The sequence below is a fragment of the Papilio polytes genome, unplaced genomic scaffold, assembly GCF_000836215.1.
Source record: "Papilio polytes unplaced genomic scaffold, Ppol_1.0 DF824225.1, whole genome shotgun sequence".
Classification (NCBI taxonomy): Eukaryota; Metazoa; Arthropoda; class Insecta; order Lepidoptera; family Papilionidae; genus Papilio; species Papilio polytes.
Genome location: NW_013524979.1, coordinates 428,932 through 445,827, shown reverse-complemented (window position 1 = coordinate 445,827; position 16,896 = coordinate 428,932). Strand labels below are relative to the sequence as shown.

The window sequence follows — 16,896 nt, the reverse complement described above, 5'->3', positions numbered from 1 at the left end:
TTGCTTCCATTTCACGCCTGTCTTCTGTGTGGTCGTGGTATTACACCGGGCGTGCCGGCCTATTCGTGCTAAGATGTTAAAGTGGGCACTATCACTTTCAACAATAGTAAGATTTTAACTGACTATAACAAGAATATTCTCATTTAGTAAAGATATGTTCTGTATTGTTTTTTTTTTTAAAAGTTAATTCTAACTAATACTTTTACCACTAAAAATATGACTGCTAATAGAGTTTTATAATAGAGCAACACATATGCGTCAGTAATGAGAAGGGGGGATGAGGGTAGGTCCATGACTTTTAGCACTAAACTAAGTCGACGCATAAATTTTAGGTTTACGCCTAAAAAGGTTATACTGTTTCTGGTGTCGAACTACAAAACTTTAATTTTGCCTTCTTTCCCGTTCTGTTATAAAACATAGATTCAAATTGTAGATGTATCTACAACCGATACTCACGCTTAAATACTGTTCTTTAAACATTTTGTTTTCGAAAGAAGTCTTTATAAGAGGGTGCGATGGACATTCGTGAACATTGCATTTCGCGGTTCACTTGCTCACAGAAACGCTAGCTTAGCTCTTCTCTTTGCGATAGGACTTATCGGTTATACGAGAAAATAAGTTTTTAGTTAAAACTTACTCTGAAATTTTGTTTATTTTATTTATAAGGTTAAAAAGAAACAAGCAACCACTGAAAGGCAAATTAGTGAAACGACCGCTGCCTAAATGCGACCTTTAATTGAAATATGTGAAGCAAACATCCACCTCCTCTTCTCATTCTTTCCTATAAGAAAAAGGTGAAAAAGGAACTAAAAAGTAGGCCTTTAGACGAAAAGCGGAATTGTTTCCACTTCACGCTTGTCTTCTGTGTGGTTGTGGTATTGCTTTAACCGAGCCGGCACATTCTTGCGAAGATTTTAAAGCGGGCTCCACCACTTCTTGTCTTACTTTTTAAAGTATTATGTATGTGAATTTTATAATTTAAAAATGTAAACGGAAGTTTAAAACCAATTAAGTATAAAAATTTAAGCAAATGATTAAAATTCTCAACTAACAATAAAAACATAACAATTACATTATTTCCAAAAGTTTCGCTTCCTGCGCCGCGAGCTGTTTGCGAATAATTAGCGAGCTTGTTTACTGTCCGAACTAACATGGAATTCATGCAACTACGACTACAACTATCAGGGAAACTTTTAATTGTACAATGCTTTAGTGGAAATCGAATGAATTGTAGATGAACTCTGACGTCATTAGTCGTCAGTTTAAAGTTGTTTACTGCTGGTCTTCATCGCCACAATATTATCTCAAAACCTGCATACAACTACGTCGACCAGTATCTGAGCACCATTCCAGATGCCTAAAACATCGTAATCCTCAGCGTTGAACTTTTACATTGAATAAATTATCAGTGATTCTTCAAAAGGAATTAAAGTATTTCCAAGATACTTCTTTATCGTACAATCTTTCGCTAGTGAACTTTAACAATAGGCAATGTTAAAGAAACTCATTACATTTGTTGGCGACTTGGAGATATCGGCGCGGCTTAACAAGCGCTCTCAACTTCCCTCGCCTTTCACGCAATCTGACGTGTTCACAACTTTTAAACCTGTCGTACATAGCAGCAAAAGAGATAGTAAAGCGATACGATGTTTGATACCTACATGGATTTGGTTTCAGGCGAATAGTTCCAGTACAGTATGCGCTATTGAAGCTAATATTGAGCGAAATTTGGGTTTCGTCCTCGTCTTCATTTTCTTGTCTCTGCGCCCTTTGGTCTTCTAGCACACTACATCAACAGTGAAAACATAATCAAAATGAACCCAATAACATAATCCTTGCGTGGATCAAACCGTGGAACTATTCAGTAGCTAAGCTCGTGCGTTACTTTTAATGTTGGCCAAAGTCTGCGTTCCGTTTTCGCTTCTTTTGTGTATGCAACAGTAATGCTTCGCCTCGCTTCCGAATCGCTTTCTGTGTGCTATAATCATTATCCAGCTGTAGACTACTCCGCTAGACTGTAAACTTGGACAAGTCGAGTTCATTACTTTATTGAATGACAAAATTTATTAGTTCTACTAAGAAGTATATTCTTTTCTTCTTGTCTTTAATATCTGTTATAGCGCATACATAAGTCCTTAATAATATAGTGATTTATTTATCAATTCTGTATTCTAAATGAGGATATCAACTATTTTATGTTTGCTTGTATCACCTTTTAATTACACTCTGTGCTGATGTTAATGCAACAGGTTTCCGACATCTAAACCGATCTATTATTCGTTATATCACTCTTAAGATCATTTCCCTGGTCTTATCACATTCTAGTGAGGTCAGGGCACAAGGTTTTACAAACCCTTGATATGCCAGTAAAAAGTATGGTTATTACTACTGGCTTTTAGCCTTTCGTCAACCTTATTCAGAACTTTAATATTTAAAATATGGCACTATACTTAGCAAAGTAATAATCAAGACATAATCCTAGATTACAGTGCTGAAAGAGGTATTACGTCCCAGTCTAGACGCAGGCTGGGTAAAACTTCACCGCATGCGACAGATTGCGACGAGACAAAGGACTCATTGTCGGCTAAGACGTGCTGATAACGAATGACATTCACAGCTCTATATTAATTTTCTTTTACGGTTTTTTTTCATAAGGCAAGAAAATTAAGAAAAAAGTATACGATCAGCCACCATAAATATCAACAATTTTGTCAGAAACACTTTTGGTTTAGGAAAAAACTTACAAGATTTATTGCTATTAAAATTCAACAGGCGCTTGTTAAAAATAAAATCATAGGTAATTTTGATTTAGTTGAGACAATTTAAAATTCGTTGTTTATAATACAACATCATCCTGATATATTTATAGACAGACAAACTAGCCTTTTTACAAAACAATTGAACCAATGAAAGCGAATCGTAAAAGATCCATCCATTTACCTGGTAGCATCATTAAGTTTGCTCACTGACGCTTCAAATCGAGAACATAAATACCACACTCGCGTCAAGAGTCACCATACATTGCTTTGTGTCAGATTTACTGCACATTATGACACTTTTATTGCATAATTCTTTCAAAAAAACTGTTGCAAGAACTCATGAGTTTAAAGTCTCGTACATTTAACGTTTTCTAATAATAAATTATACAAGTACTTAAAAATAAAATTATTGCCGCACTTAGAATCATTTAATTAATACTTAAACTGTACCTTAGTGGCCGTAACAGCGCGTGCTCACCTATGACAAAACTATCGCACAACTGTTTAGTTTCACTTTGATTCCTATGAGCTTATATAGAAGTGCGCACACTACTCGATTTATTAGTTGTCCAACAAAACAGTTGAATTGGCTGCGAAACAATCGACAATCTCAAGACTGTTGTGCGATAGTTTAGTCAACAGTGTGCGCTCACTCTGTCACTAGTGGGGCAGTTTACAGATCATGATTATTCTATTTACATAGTCTTCAAAAATTCCCAATTCATATAACAAGTAATTTTTCACATGTAGAGTTCCATCAAACACGTGAGTGGTGCTTGTGTATAATGACGTCATAGTCTACGTCATTACCTCCTATAATGCACTGCCACTTCGCCCCCTCACTAGTGTGAGCTAAAACTTTATGCATTTGAGTACATAAAATGTTCTATAGAAGTGATTAAGTTGCCACTTTTATTTTAGACATTTGAATCATACTAATGTTATAAATGCGAAAGTTTATATGGATGGATGTTTGTTAGAGTTAGTAGCCTAAACGGCTGAACGGATTTCAATGAATTTTGGCATAGATGTAGAGGATAGTCTGGAAGAACACATATGCTCCTCACTTTTGTCTTTTTAATTCCACGCGAACGGATTAGCTAAAAGCTAGTTTCTTGATAAAGAACACATTTATCGTAATCTCAAACATGCTTTAGGATATTCCGTACATTACTTAAAAAGTTTCTATTACATCTTATTATATCTTAAAACCTTAATAAAATTATTATAACCTAGGAATATTTATCAACACTTATGTTCATAACACCAGGAGTTCATAAACCGTCTTAAATTAGACAACAGTTCCGTGTTCAACCACAATATAGAGTACAGGCGCGCCTTTATCGCGGTCATCCTTGACCGTTAACTTCCCCAAGCTATTATCTCTTAACGAAATTACATTAATGCATCACATAAATCCTTGCACCCGTATAAGGCCGTTGAACTTCGCGTGTTCGTAACTGCAATAAACTTTGTAGCCCCCTTGTTTATTTCTGCACCCCTGGTAGATTAGCACTTTCCTATATTGAAAATGTACGGAATACATTTTTTACAAGAACTTATTTGGGTGGGGTTTTAATATTGAATAGGAATCTATCCTTATGAAACACGCTGTTTATGAACGATTACTGAGCCTAAGTGTAGATTTAAGCAACATAAGTATCGATCTTATTTAAACTCAAAGTAATATAAATGCGATGTTTAGATTAAATGGATGGATGGATGTTTTTTGTTATTTCCAGAAAGACTAAACAGATCTAGCTGAAAAGTATAGATAAAAATAATTACATAGCCTGGAAAAACGCACAGGCTTGTTTGTAGCCTTTGAGTTTGTAGCCTAAACGGTTGAATGGATTTCGATAAAATTTGGTATAGATGTAGAGGATAGTGTGGAAATACACATAGGCTACTCACTTTTGTATTTTTTAATTCCACGCGGACGAAGTCGCAGGCGATAGTTAGTGTAAATATAGAACGGTCTTCCTTATTTTTGAGTAAATAACATTGTCCAATTAGATGGTATGAAATAAATGGACTGCTATATATATGCAAAAATCAATACTCAGGCTCCTTAGTAACCGGTATCTACGTAAAAATTTAGTCGATATTTACAAAGCCGTGTCAACAACGGATACGAACACGTTCGTTATATTTTTCTTTATGAAACACAGCAGGGGGTACATGTGAACGTTGGTTTTTTTATTTTGTTTTTAATTTTTTCCAGTAAAAGGAATCAATCATGGTCGGTCTTCCACACAAAGTCAAACAGTGCCCCGTTTATTTTGGCCATCCATTTCAATTTTGGAATGTAAGTTTCGTAATGTTATTTGCACATTGACCGCTGTTTGTTCAAAAGTGGCCAGTGTTTGTGAATTTTATTTCAGTTCAAACGTGCGGTTTGTGTTATACTAATTAATTGGTATAGCTGTGCATTTACAATGTCGAAATATTATCATCCCACTCATTATTTTTTAGAGAAACAGAGATAGCAATATTTATACTAATGTTATAAAGTTTTGATTGTTTATATTGATACCGACATTATTAAACTGATTTAAAAAAAAATTAACATCAAAGGGAAGGGTATAGATATTAGAGCTGAATATGGGGCGGATCGGTAGTGTTTTGTTTTAAAACAAGGTTTTGTGCAGTGTAAAGTAACGGTAAAATAAACTCTAGGTTCGACAGCATTGCGATATGGCCTCTTCTATAAATGTTGAAGATATGAAGAAGCTATCAGATATAGTAGACTACGATACTGTACATCTACAAAAGTAAGTAGATCTTTCTATTATAGCATAATCATACTAAGATTAATACAAGCTTTTAGTCAAATATACAGTCAAGGATGTTTATTTCCTACCCATTTTGGTGATACGTCACGCACAATGCAAAAAGATCGTAAACTTGCTGCAACAACATACGTGCTAAATTTTAGCTATATTAGTTTGATCTAAGTTATTAGATTCTCAGTGGGAACCAAATTTAATTCTTTTACTGTACCAAATCACTGGATTCCCTTAATTTCTCTTACATTATAGAGCTATAATAAATCGTGTCGATGAGAGAGTAAGAGAGATGTTGACAAAAGAAGAAAGGGAATTATGACAGAGACGAGAAAAACTCAAACTTCTTTTACAAGGAGAAGAACAAAGTCTGTTACAAGAACTATTAACGAAGCAATCTATGAAAGATTGTGATTATTGCAAAGAAAGAGAGAGCAAGTTAAAAGAATACGAAGAAGAAATAGAAAAGGAGAAGATTATAGCATGCAAAAGGGCGTTAGAAAGAGAAAAAATGTGAGTATTCTTCAATCTTTTCTTTCCACATCTGATAATTTGGATGACAGTCCACTGTACTTCATCAACATCTGCTAGTTACGAAATCCTAGCACATTTGTGTTACAACTAACTTTTGCCCGCGATTTCGTAAGCGCGGGACTGTCAAAAGAACTTGGTAAATAGCCTATGTGTTCTTCCAGACAATATTCAACATCTGTGACATTCATTAAATTCCCTTGAGTCGTGTTGGATATACCTAGTAACAAACATTCATTAAATTAATGTTTTACCACCCTTTTCTTATAAGGAGAGGATGGGAACGGGAAGTGGATTTGACGGTAGAGGAGATGCATAGGAAGGGGAAATATTCTCTTTATGTGCATCTCCTCCTCTATCGGATAAGGGTAGGCAACGCATCTGCAATTGCGGATGTCTATGGGCAGCGGTCGCTTCGTCATTTTGGCGGATTCAGGTGGCCGCTTACTCGTTTGCCACCTTATGTTATAAAAAAAAATTCGCTTTAGAATAATAAACGAATAGAAAGTTAGATATTTTTTAAACAATAGGTAGAGAAGGAAGCATAAATAATGTATCCATTAAATCAATTAAAAATAAATAAAAATGCCTAATTTTAATTACAGTGCAAATGGCATGCAGTGCACAAGAAAAGACAACATACAGCTACAAGCAATGCAAAAGTTGCAAATGGAAGAGAAGGAATATATACAAAAAGTAGAAGAAAAACTGGAAAGCACTTGGCATCAAGTTCTAATCAACGACGTACGATCAAAGGTATCTTAATACATAACCAAGTTAATTTACCAATTCAAAACAAATGGCGACTGTTCTTTGTGTGCTTGTCATTTGATAGACGTCTTTTCTCAAAGCCAAAAGTATTTGCATGTACTGAACTTTACACCGCAGTTAATCATGCGACATCTATGTTTAGTGGAAAAAGTAGTTTTTCTCCCCATAAAAGAAGCATTTATATTTAAATTAAAATATTCTTTTCTTGCCAAGAATCTTTATTCTTCATCGCTTTCTGTAAACCTCTTCCGAATAGTTCAATCAAATGTTTCAGTAATATCTCCTCTTAACCTCAAAAAAGACTAAATAATCCCAATACCCTGTCCTTTTACCAGAACGAAAATATACTTTTTAATTGTTTTTAGGAAGAGAAAGAAAGAAAAGAAGAAATGAGATTAAAAAAAGAAATGCGTGAACGCAGACGAGCATACGACGAGCAGATATCTAGTGCGAATAGAGAGCGACGGGAAACATTGCAGAAAGAAAGAGAACAAGAAAACAGAAGATTAGATAAGTTAAAGCAGAAAATGGAAGAGGATTACTACAATGGTATAGAATACAATGTACATAGAAAAATTACACACCGAAATACCTTAACAAAAATTTATTAATCATCCCTTCAAAGATAATACAAAGATATTTTGAACCTCTAAATTTTATTTTAATACTTACATAGCTCGATTGTACTAAATACAACAGGGCATGAAAAACAAAAATTAAAAACTAACATTTACAAATATGAACGACCTAGTTTTGATTTATGCGTGATTAATTGCAAACATATTCTAAATTGAAAGTCGCCCTATTTAAAACTAGAATTTGTCTCAATTGTATATTTTTAATTGCAGCGATAAAACAAAAGAAAGAACAGCAAATGACAAACAGATTGAATTTTATAAATGGACACGAGTTAAAAGTGTTACGATTAAAAAATCAGAAAAACAACGAGAGAGTGATTGACCTAAATAATATAAGAATAGCAGAAGAAGAGTTAAGAAAAGAAAAGGAAAACAAAATTAAACAGATAGTATGTTTATATCAAATTAAAAACATTAACTTTTACTTCTCTCATCTACCAAAACGACTAAAGTTATGCCCGGTTAACATAGTTCCAGTCAAACACTGGCTTCGATCGCTGGACTGGAATCATGTAAACCGTGCATTTTGCAGAAATACATACATTTCTACTTCATAAGTAATTCTTTCTAAGATTTATTTCCTTGGTAAAATATCGCTTAATTTGACAAGATTGACCCTTTCACATATACATTTTATATAGTAACGATTAAAATATTATACATTTTTAATAAGATTATTTGGTAAATAAAACAACAGTTGTAATTGTTCACATTTCAGAGAAATTTGCAACAACAAAGTTCAATTTTCGTCGATTATTATAATCGAGAAAGAAACATGGCGTCTGAATTAGAACAACAAGCGGATAAAATTATAAACGACATAAAAACAATCGAGGACAAAAGATATGAAGATCGGAAGCAGCAGGAAGACGAAAGAAAAAAACATAAGAAAGAAGTGAGTAAAATATATGAAACGTAGTTGCAGGCACATAATGAATTTAATCTGACCCAAAGCACCAATTAAAAAAAATACGTTCATGCATTTAAGACAATCAAGTTATCATAATTTAGATGCATTATATTGTCTCTAAGGAAGGTTTAGCAATAATTTAACATCTGTACATATCTAGATTTTATAACGACACAAAATCTCTTATGAATGTTACGTAGAAGTAAAAGGCTACGGTTTTAAAAAAGATCCTAATACATACGTAAATATGAAAAAAAACCATCGTGTTATTGAGATGCTATGTGGTATTAAATTTGCTCATAAAGTTTGCAAATTTAGCTCGTTGTTTCGCGCTGCGTCGCGTTAACTAGAAAATTTATACCTCTTATATTTTGCATAACATCAGCACACTCATTATAAGAGGGCGTGAGTACGACACGGCGCGGGGAAATTTGCATGTGGCTTTTTAAATCTAAATCTCATTAAAATACGCTAATATTACACTTGGGCATTATTACTAATTCCGGAATATGAATTAAAATTAACTACATCAAACCAATTCAAAACCCACAGCTGTTGTCAATCTATGACAGAAATTAATTCGTATTTATTTCGATTTCAATATTGTAGGTTAGAACCGTAGTCCTGAGAAACTCCCGTCTCATTTTTCCTGACATTACAATTCCCCTAATCCCTAAGACTAGTACAAAAAATACTGTCATCACTGCTGTTTACCATAAGAGTAAGAGAGATGGCAATATAATTTCGGACAGGTTTTATAAATCTTTTCCTAAATTTCCAGATAGCTCTTCAGGAATACAGGTTACATTTGGAAAACGTAAATAAACAAAATATCGAAGCGAAACTGCAAAGGTCACAACAAATGCAGAATGTTAAGAGAACAGCGTATTCCGAATTAGAGAAGCAATTAAACAGCGCTAACGAAGAGTTAAAAAAGCAATTAGAATATAGACATGGCCTGACAGAACAAATAAGACACAATCATATTGTTATGGTAAGTCTAATCAAAAAGTAACATAATACATATTTGCATGTCGTGGAATTCGTGTAAAACCTTAATACGCGGTTCACAACTGGCCAGTACAGTTGTTCAGTAGCGCGCAATAACAGAACTGGTATTGTGTGAACACTAACTGACAACATTGAGTCCAACAAATCTATGCCTGGCTAGCGCAACTATACAACTGTGCTGGCTAAGCATGAACCAGGTTCGTAAACTTTTCGAGGGTACCGCCTTTCGGCAGCAGACGCAGGCCGGGGTCGCGGGCGTAAGCGTAAGCGTGCCCGTAACCCCGGCTTTAGGCGTTGGAGGAACCGATGGGTTTAGTGGGTATGTCCCCCATTATGGGGGAGAGTCCCACATAACTACCGCGTCCCCCTGGGCGCGGAGTATGCGTAAGATGCATTCCCTTTGGGTAACAAAAAAAGGGGTTTGTAAACCTTTGTATCAACTCTTACCTTATTACTTGGGTACTGGAAACTTTAAAGAAGCTTGAAGTATTTCGTCCAATCTTCATACATCATATAAAAATAATACTTATACCACATTTCAATGTCCTTTTCGTATTTCAGGAAACTGAAATAAAAAATATCGAAGATAAACAACATCCATTTACAAAGAAACCCATTACGTTCAGAGACGCTATGAAGGACAGAGTAAATGTTTCGAAGATAGACAGGTAACAAATATGAAATGTACATTTAAGATTACAGAGTTCTATCACTAACATAAAAATAATATTAACTCAATATCTAATACAGTCTTGTAACTCAAATCAACAATATAATAGATTTTTAAATATACTTACATAATATTTTCATTGCTTTTTTTATTACAGCACTAATCCAGTTCATCCATTTAGGAAAGTTATACAAAAGCATCATAAATACAGCCAGCCACTGCCACAAATAAGCTAAAAGTTAATTAATTATATGTTAATTTATTAAATGTAACAAATGAAACCGAATTCCTATAATAAATTCACCTTAAAACTTATGCACTAAATCACTACAGCCTTGTTACCTTATAAGTACTTATTGTATATTTTTTTTAAAACTAAAATTGACGGTATATATGTACCGTTGTTTTACAGACTTAAAAAACATACAGACGAATTGACTACCTCCTTTTTGGGAAGTCGATAAAAAGAAGTAATAATTCCTATTTGATAAGTTAAACAAATTTTGTAAATCGTACTGTTTATATTAATCTAATTTACAACAGTAAACTTCAAGTCTAAATTAGTTTATTTTTTTTAATTATCGCGTAATAGGCGAGAATGTAAGACTTATAACGAAAACTTTTGGTTTTGTTTGCAAAAAAAAACATAAATATATGTATCGCAAAAATAACAGTTTATCAGTGAAACGGAGTAAGCGCCATCGACAGTTATTTTATTAAAGACGAATAACGTTCATATTAGTACCTTTTTATTCGCGTTTCTAAGATGATCTTCCTAAAAATCAAAAATTGTTAAATTTTGCCCTCAATGATCTAAGAAATCTTAAAACTAAAGGAAAAACAAAAATTATCTTATTTTCCTCCCTGTTGATTAAAAATGTTGTTTCTTGTCTTATAAAAGATGGCGCTTGCATCTGTAAAAATTAACGTTTTTTAGCAGAGTTATAGTTTTTTAGTTAACCGTTTTTTTAACTTAAAACAATAACTAAAAAGCGCAATGGCTGCTGAAGTTGGTTGACGGAAAAAATCATTGATAAATTAATAAAATTAAAGTGGTTTTCGCTTGCTAAATGGATTTTGGTGATGATATTTATAGAAGTCAGTTTGATAAAGTAAATCGACTCGTATTATGGAGGCCAAAAAGAAATACTCTTGGGATTTTTTAGACAATTGTTCCTACAGAGCGTTGCAACAAATTGCTAAATCTTTATGTTTGCCTTGCAATTTTAAAGTAAGTAGATTTTCATATTTACGTATTTTAAATATTATTTAAGACTCAAATGGTATTGTGTTTTTAATGTAAGTAAACATTAACGTAAAATTATCAACTTTTGAAATTAGTACCTAAAAGAAAAACAAATGACAATCTCCACCAAACAAGTGGAATGTTTCAAAAATATTGATTTACTTTACAATAATACATTTGTCAAACATATTATATCTACAATTCTTTCACTTTGGCTCGTTTACTGGATTTATTGCGTCATTTCATCATCCACGATTCAGTAGAATCTAATTTAAGTTAACTAGATAATTGTCTGTTTTCTATGATCGTTTTTCTTTTTTTCCTTGTTGTAAGAAGTCATTATTTAAAAAAATGTTGTCACTTTCAATTAGCAAAGGCACAAAAATAGGATATTTGCTTATGTTTATTTATAAGAAGTCATTTGTATTATGTAGTTAAATGTTTTGTAATGAATAAATAGACTAATTAAATTAAATAGTTTAAAATTACTAGTAAGTTTACTAAAACATGCTTATAATATTTCAGAAAATATATTTAAAAGAACTTATACTTGCCAAAAATGTAAAAACAGAGAAGGAATTAAATGAAAGAATTAATTTTATTAAATTGGAACGCAAAAATCTTTCTGCCAGAAAAAAATTATCCAGAAGGAAGACATCTTTAGAAAAATCAAATTTAAGGGTAAATTTAAACATTACTTTGGTAATTTTTTAATTATCTATACCTACATTATGGTAACACTATATGGGCCTTAGCACTATAATATTGTTTGTAGTCTTAAAAACCCTTATTCAACATTCTTATTATAAAAAAATTATAACATTAATTTTACACAAAGAATAATCATATTTGACCACATAATAATTCCTCACATTTCCAAAAAGTAAAACTACTTGCTATCAAGATATTTTAGTATAACTTTGGAGTTTTTATGCTAAATATAATAAAACACCAATTTCTACAATAATGTCACCCTTAATTACCACATAAGTACTTCTTTCCCTTCCTGTAACTGTATCCATTGCTACCAATACTTTTTAGTACCCTTTTACCTACAAACCTAAAAACAGTTTAGTATTAAAAATTTTCCTATTTGTTTATGCAAAATTGTACTAAATCTATTTCAGGATAAAGAAAAATCCAAAAATCAGGAAAACTTAATACTCTCCCCACCCATAAGTTTAACACCCAAACGCACTCACATACCAAGACGATCAAGTCCTCGTTTTAAGGATTTATTCATCAGATACAGACCGAAAACACTTATCGGTAGAAACACAACACCTAAAACATATTCTTCTCCAAGAGATAAGAACAGAATATTGAAGGTAAAGCATGAAATTGATGAAAGAAGAATTAAAAATAAACAAAATGATTTAATATTTAAAGATGAAGTATTCAATGATGTTAATGATGTGTTTAATCAGAGTTTAAATAATGATGTGACTCCTATTGCTTTACAAGATGAACTTTATCCTGTAGAAGATTTAGTAAATATTTGCGAAGTGGTAAGTAGATTCAATACTAATGGCCTGTCCCACCACTGGCTGATAGAGGCTCAGATAGCTTAAAATGATAACACTGTCAGATAAGGTAACAAAATCCGATATTTCCCTCACATATTTTATCTTGGATTGTTATCAGACAATTTACAATTTGGTGGGACAGGCCCTAAATGTGTCAGAGTTTTCAGTTTTTTTTAGTATTTTGGTTACCATTTTTGAATTCAATTAGAATTTAATCTAAGGAGTGTTAAATTATTTTGATTAGACTTTCTTTAATATAAAATGTTCACCTCATTAACTGAATATGAGAATTATTTGTAGAATTTTTTTACAAATACTTATTATGTCATTTAGTGTTATAAGGGGTTGCCAATTTACTTTTTTTTTGTGAGGTTTATATAATCTCTTTCATTACAATTGGTCAAAGTCAATAAAGCAGCAGAAAACCTATTCTCTTTTTTCATTATTCAATATTTTTATAGCTACCTCCAATAAAATCTAGAATAATGAACGTAATCTATCCTTCGACCAGTCAAGGCTCATATTTTGAGGAGCATATAAAAAATGTATCGGAAATCCGTGAACTTGTATCAAACAGTCAGACTAAGGAGGAATTTCCTATATTAGAGGATAATTCAATAATAATTGAAAACACAGGATTCATGGATAGGATAAATAGTTTTATAAACCGATTATCATTGACACCAGAAAGTGATATAAAAATTGATACTAATGGTGGTAATAAAATTAAGACTGATTTACCGAAATTTGCTGACGCTTTTGGTAATATTTGCAATATACCCTGGACAGCTCAGATGCAAGATAATGAAAGTAAGTGTAACCAATTTATTCCTTTCCCTTCGTAATAGATACTCTATTCTCTTATTATTTCTTACTAGTTTTTACCCGCTAGACTCTGTAGAAATAATAAAAAAAGTAATTAGTCTATGTGTTCCTAAAGACTATGTCTACATCTATGACAAATTACATCAAAATCTAGTCAGCAGTTTAAGCTACAAATTAACAAACATCCATCAATCCATGTAAAAGCATTGAATTCAAAATTTAAAATAAAAAATATTGTCTATGTAACTCACTGATAACATAGATTTTTAGTTGTGGAAGCATTCTTGAAATCTGCCCAGTAGTTTTTCACCTATTTGAATACAAACAAAAATGTAAAATTACAAATCTTTCCTCTTTATAATACTTATTAGAAGTCAGAAATAATCCTAGGTTCTCACTGTTAATTCGTTCCTATGAAAACAGTCAAATCCCATTCTCTCAAAATACTGAGGTTTCAATATGTTTTTAGATTAATGTGATAGTAGAAATCCACAATAATTTATATTACTTCACTATTTCTATTTTTAAGCTTTATTTTTTGAATTACCAAGAGTTTTACATAAGGAATCATTACTATTATCGCTTTTATTTTTACTATTATTAATTAATTTTTCAGGTAAGCAACAGAACATAATAAACACTCAAGAATCCAATTTGAATTTTCCGGATGAATTCGGGTTTCAGAACATCTACAAAACTGAAGGTATGAAATTTATATTTTATTAAAAATAATTTATCATAACTATTTTTCCATGTAATATTTGTGTTCTTTATTTTCATATAATTTCATTAAAGCAATAATTACCACTATAAAAATATTAGAAACCAGTAACAGAGTACCATATATTTAGTAAAATGAAGTATTCTATTATTGAAAACTATATGTTTAGTGGAATACAGTATTCTACTACTTAATAGAATATAAGAGTATATGTTTAGTACTAATAATACATTTACAAAACTACTATTTAATAGTATACAGATATTTACATATCATTGATATTTCTAGTAGAAATGAAACTGATTTTCTAAAGAGGAAATGTTTGTACTTCAGCTAGTTTCAATGCGTTATGAAAGAGGATTAATACAATACTTAGGGCCTGTCCCACCAAATTGTAAATAATCTGATAACAATGTGTCAAATATGTGATGGAAATATCGGATTTTTTCCCTTATCTAACAGTGACGTTATTTTCAAGCTATCTGAGCATCTATCAGCCAGTGGTGGGACAGGCCCTAAAATCTAAAGGCGGTTATCCGAACATTATCTGTTGCTCTTCAAAAGTGGCAGGCGCTTATGATGTTATTAGTATTGCTATTACATAAAAAAGGCGTTTCAACGCAAATAGTATTCTATTTTAATTGTTAAAATTAGTTTACATATTCATGTTTTCAGAGAATAATCATGCTATGGATCTTTTGGAATCATATCTGGACTCTCCGGAAGAAGTAGGTGCTTCTCTCAATATTTCTGAATTGGTTGATCAAGTGCTTGGACAAATCGATCGAAATACTGTGGGTATACTCACCACATGCTCAAGGAAAAGGAAAGGGAAAGGGATTTTTAATTTAAACCCTATTTCCACTAAATTACTCAACAACTTTTCTTACTAGTGGGCTTTTTCTCTCCCGTGGCGATGTATTTGGAAATGTTTTAGGGACATAGTAAATAATTGCGATCAGTCGCATTAGTGGAAATAAGGTATAAATAAAATTGCGTCTAAATGTTTACTGGTGAGAGGTAATTTAAATATTTCTGTAATATTTATTAACTGAGGAGGAGGTTTCAAGGGATTAAGGTAACATAAAAATTAATGCGATATATAAAAAGTGTTTGGTTACTTGGTAGAATTTTAATAGTAAGTTTTGGCGGCGACTTCCGCCGGAAATTGAAAAAAAAACTAAGTAAATGGTGTCTGTCCTTCAAATGCTCTACATCTGCGACTTTAATCAAAATCTGTTAAGTTGTTTTGGAGATATGTGGTAAACATCCATCCATCCAAACTAGCATTTATTACAAAAACTATTTATTTTATTTATCAATAAAAAGGTAATGAAAATGCAAAAGTTGGGATGAATGAACACATATACTACTTACTTAGTTTTTTTTATTCCGCGCGGATGAATTCGCGGGCTAAAACTAGTATTAGTAGTACAGTACGATGTGATTGTTTTAATTTATGTGGTTGTATTGTATGTTATTTAATTGCATGAGATAATGATTGTTTTGCTTATATTCTATTAATGCTTGCGTTACTTGCTTGGTAGCTATTTTTTAACTATCTTGTTAAAAACTTATTAATTTTGAGTATATTGTATGTTTTTATTTAAATAGGATATGCACAATGTGTTGGAGGATTTTACTACAGTGCAATGTGTCATATGTTCTCGGACTGGGCCAATCAATTTACTGGAGGAACACATTAAAGAGGTAAATAATTGTAGGAATTTAGTAAAAAAAACTAATAAAAAAGCTATTTTCCAATTTAACTATAGGTTATTTTACATAATGGTAACATCTGTGTAATAATAATATTAACATCTTTCTTGTCCCTCTCCTTTTATACCTAATGGATGGTGAAGGGAGAGTGGATTTGACGAAGGAGACGCAATGAGTCTCCTCCATTGATTAGGATTATTCCCAACCGTCACCCCGCTCTGTTCCCATGAGGGAACAGATGAGAATGAAAAGTTTCATCTGTCCCACCCTAAGCAACTTGGGGACGGACTTATTTATTTCATAACGATTCAATCTGTCACCTTATTGGTGATAGTAGGACGGATGAAACTTTTTATTCTCACGTGGGGACATAGCGGGTTGACGGTTGGTAATAATCCATTGTATAAGGGTTGGCAACGCATCGTTCGCCTCGCTTTCTCGGCGCAGATGGTCGCTTAGTCATTTGTCATCTTATAATAAAAACAGATTACAGTTTCATATATGAGGGTGATTTCCAGAAGCATAGTAGTATGATGCACATAGAGCGTGCGGGGGGCTGGGCCGTGCGCTTCAGTCTCGGCGAGCTGGCGTGTCGCCAGACGTGGCGTAGTGCTCCGCTGCAGCGCGACCAGTCCGCACAGACCGCACAGACTGCACAGTCCGCACAGTCCGCACATACCACACAATCCGCACAGACCGCTCCGCCGCTTTACCTCCTCAGTGCGTGCTACAGGGACCCCGACTGCTGCATGGCTACACTCTCCGTGAGTCATACTATACTTT

General features: G+C 32.8%; 2 protein-coding genes and 1 long non-coding RNA gene across 3 annotated transcripts in view; all 3 read left to right on the top strand.

Annotated features, from left to right (window-relative positions):
- The first annotated feature begins 4,951 nt into the window (after positions 1–4,951).
- On the top strand, positions 4,952–6,826 carry LOC106110553. Its single transcript, XR_001226104.1, has 4 exons — positions 4,952–5,067; positions 5,439–5,533; positions 5,801–6,058; positions 6,682–6,826. It is a non-coding gene; the product is annotated as an uncharacterized LOC106110553 (long non-coding RNA).
- Positions 6,827–7,219: 393 nt separating this feature from the next.
- On the top strand, positions 7,220–10,328 carry LOC106110551 (trichohyalin-like). Its single transcript, XM_013292411.1, has 6 exons — positions 7,220–7,396; positions 7,696–7,874; positions 8,204–8,380; positions 9,177–9,389; positions 9,968–10,074; positions 10,234–10,328. Exons 1-6 carry the CDS (start codon positions 7,237–7,239, stop codon positions 10,310–10,312), a joined length of 915 nt encoding a protein of 304 aa, XP_013147865.1. The 5' UTR covers positions 7,220–7,236; the 3' UTR covers positions 10,313–10,328.
- Positions 10,329–11,205: 877 nt separating this feature from the next.
- Positions 11,206–16,896, top strand: part of LOC106110466 — a 6,424-nt gene continuing 733 nt past the window's right edge. The window contains exons 1-7 of the mRNA XM_013292311.1: positions 11,206–11,307; positions 12,393–12,830; positions 13,310–13,658; positions 14,290–14,376; positions 15,070–15,188; positions 16,009–16,104; positions 16,632–16,877. Of these exons, the coding sequence (XP_013147765.1) occupies positions 11,206–11,307; positions 12,393–12,830; positions 13,310–13,658; positions 14,290–14,376; positions 15,070–15,188; positions 16,009–16,104; positions 16,632–16,877 (1,437 nt within the window). The remainder of the gene's footprint in view (positions 11,308–12,392; positions 12,831–13,309; positions 13,659–14,289; positions 14,377–15,069; positions 15,189–16,008; positions 16,105–16,631; positions 16,878–16,896) is intronic.

Coding starts and splice junctions, on each gene's coding strand:
- LOC106110551 (XM_013292411.1), top strand. CDS start 7,237: ATGAGATTAAAAAAAGAAATGCGTGAACGCAGACGAGCATACGACGAG. Junction 8,381..9,176: donor GAAAAAAACATAAGAAAGAA/GTGAGTAAAATA, acceptor CTAAATTTCCAG/ATAGCTCTTCAGGAATACAG. Junction 9,390..9,967: donor GACACAATCATATTGTTATG/GTAAGTCTAATC, acceptor TTCGTATTTCAG/GAAACTGAAATAAAAAATAT.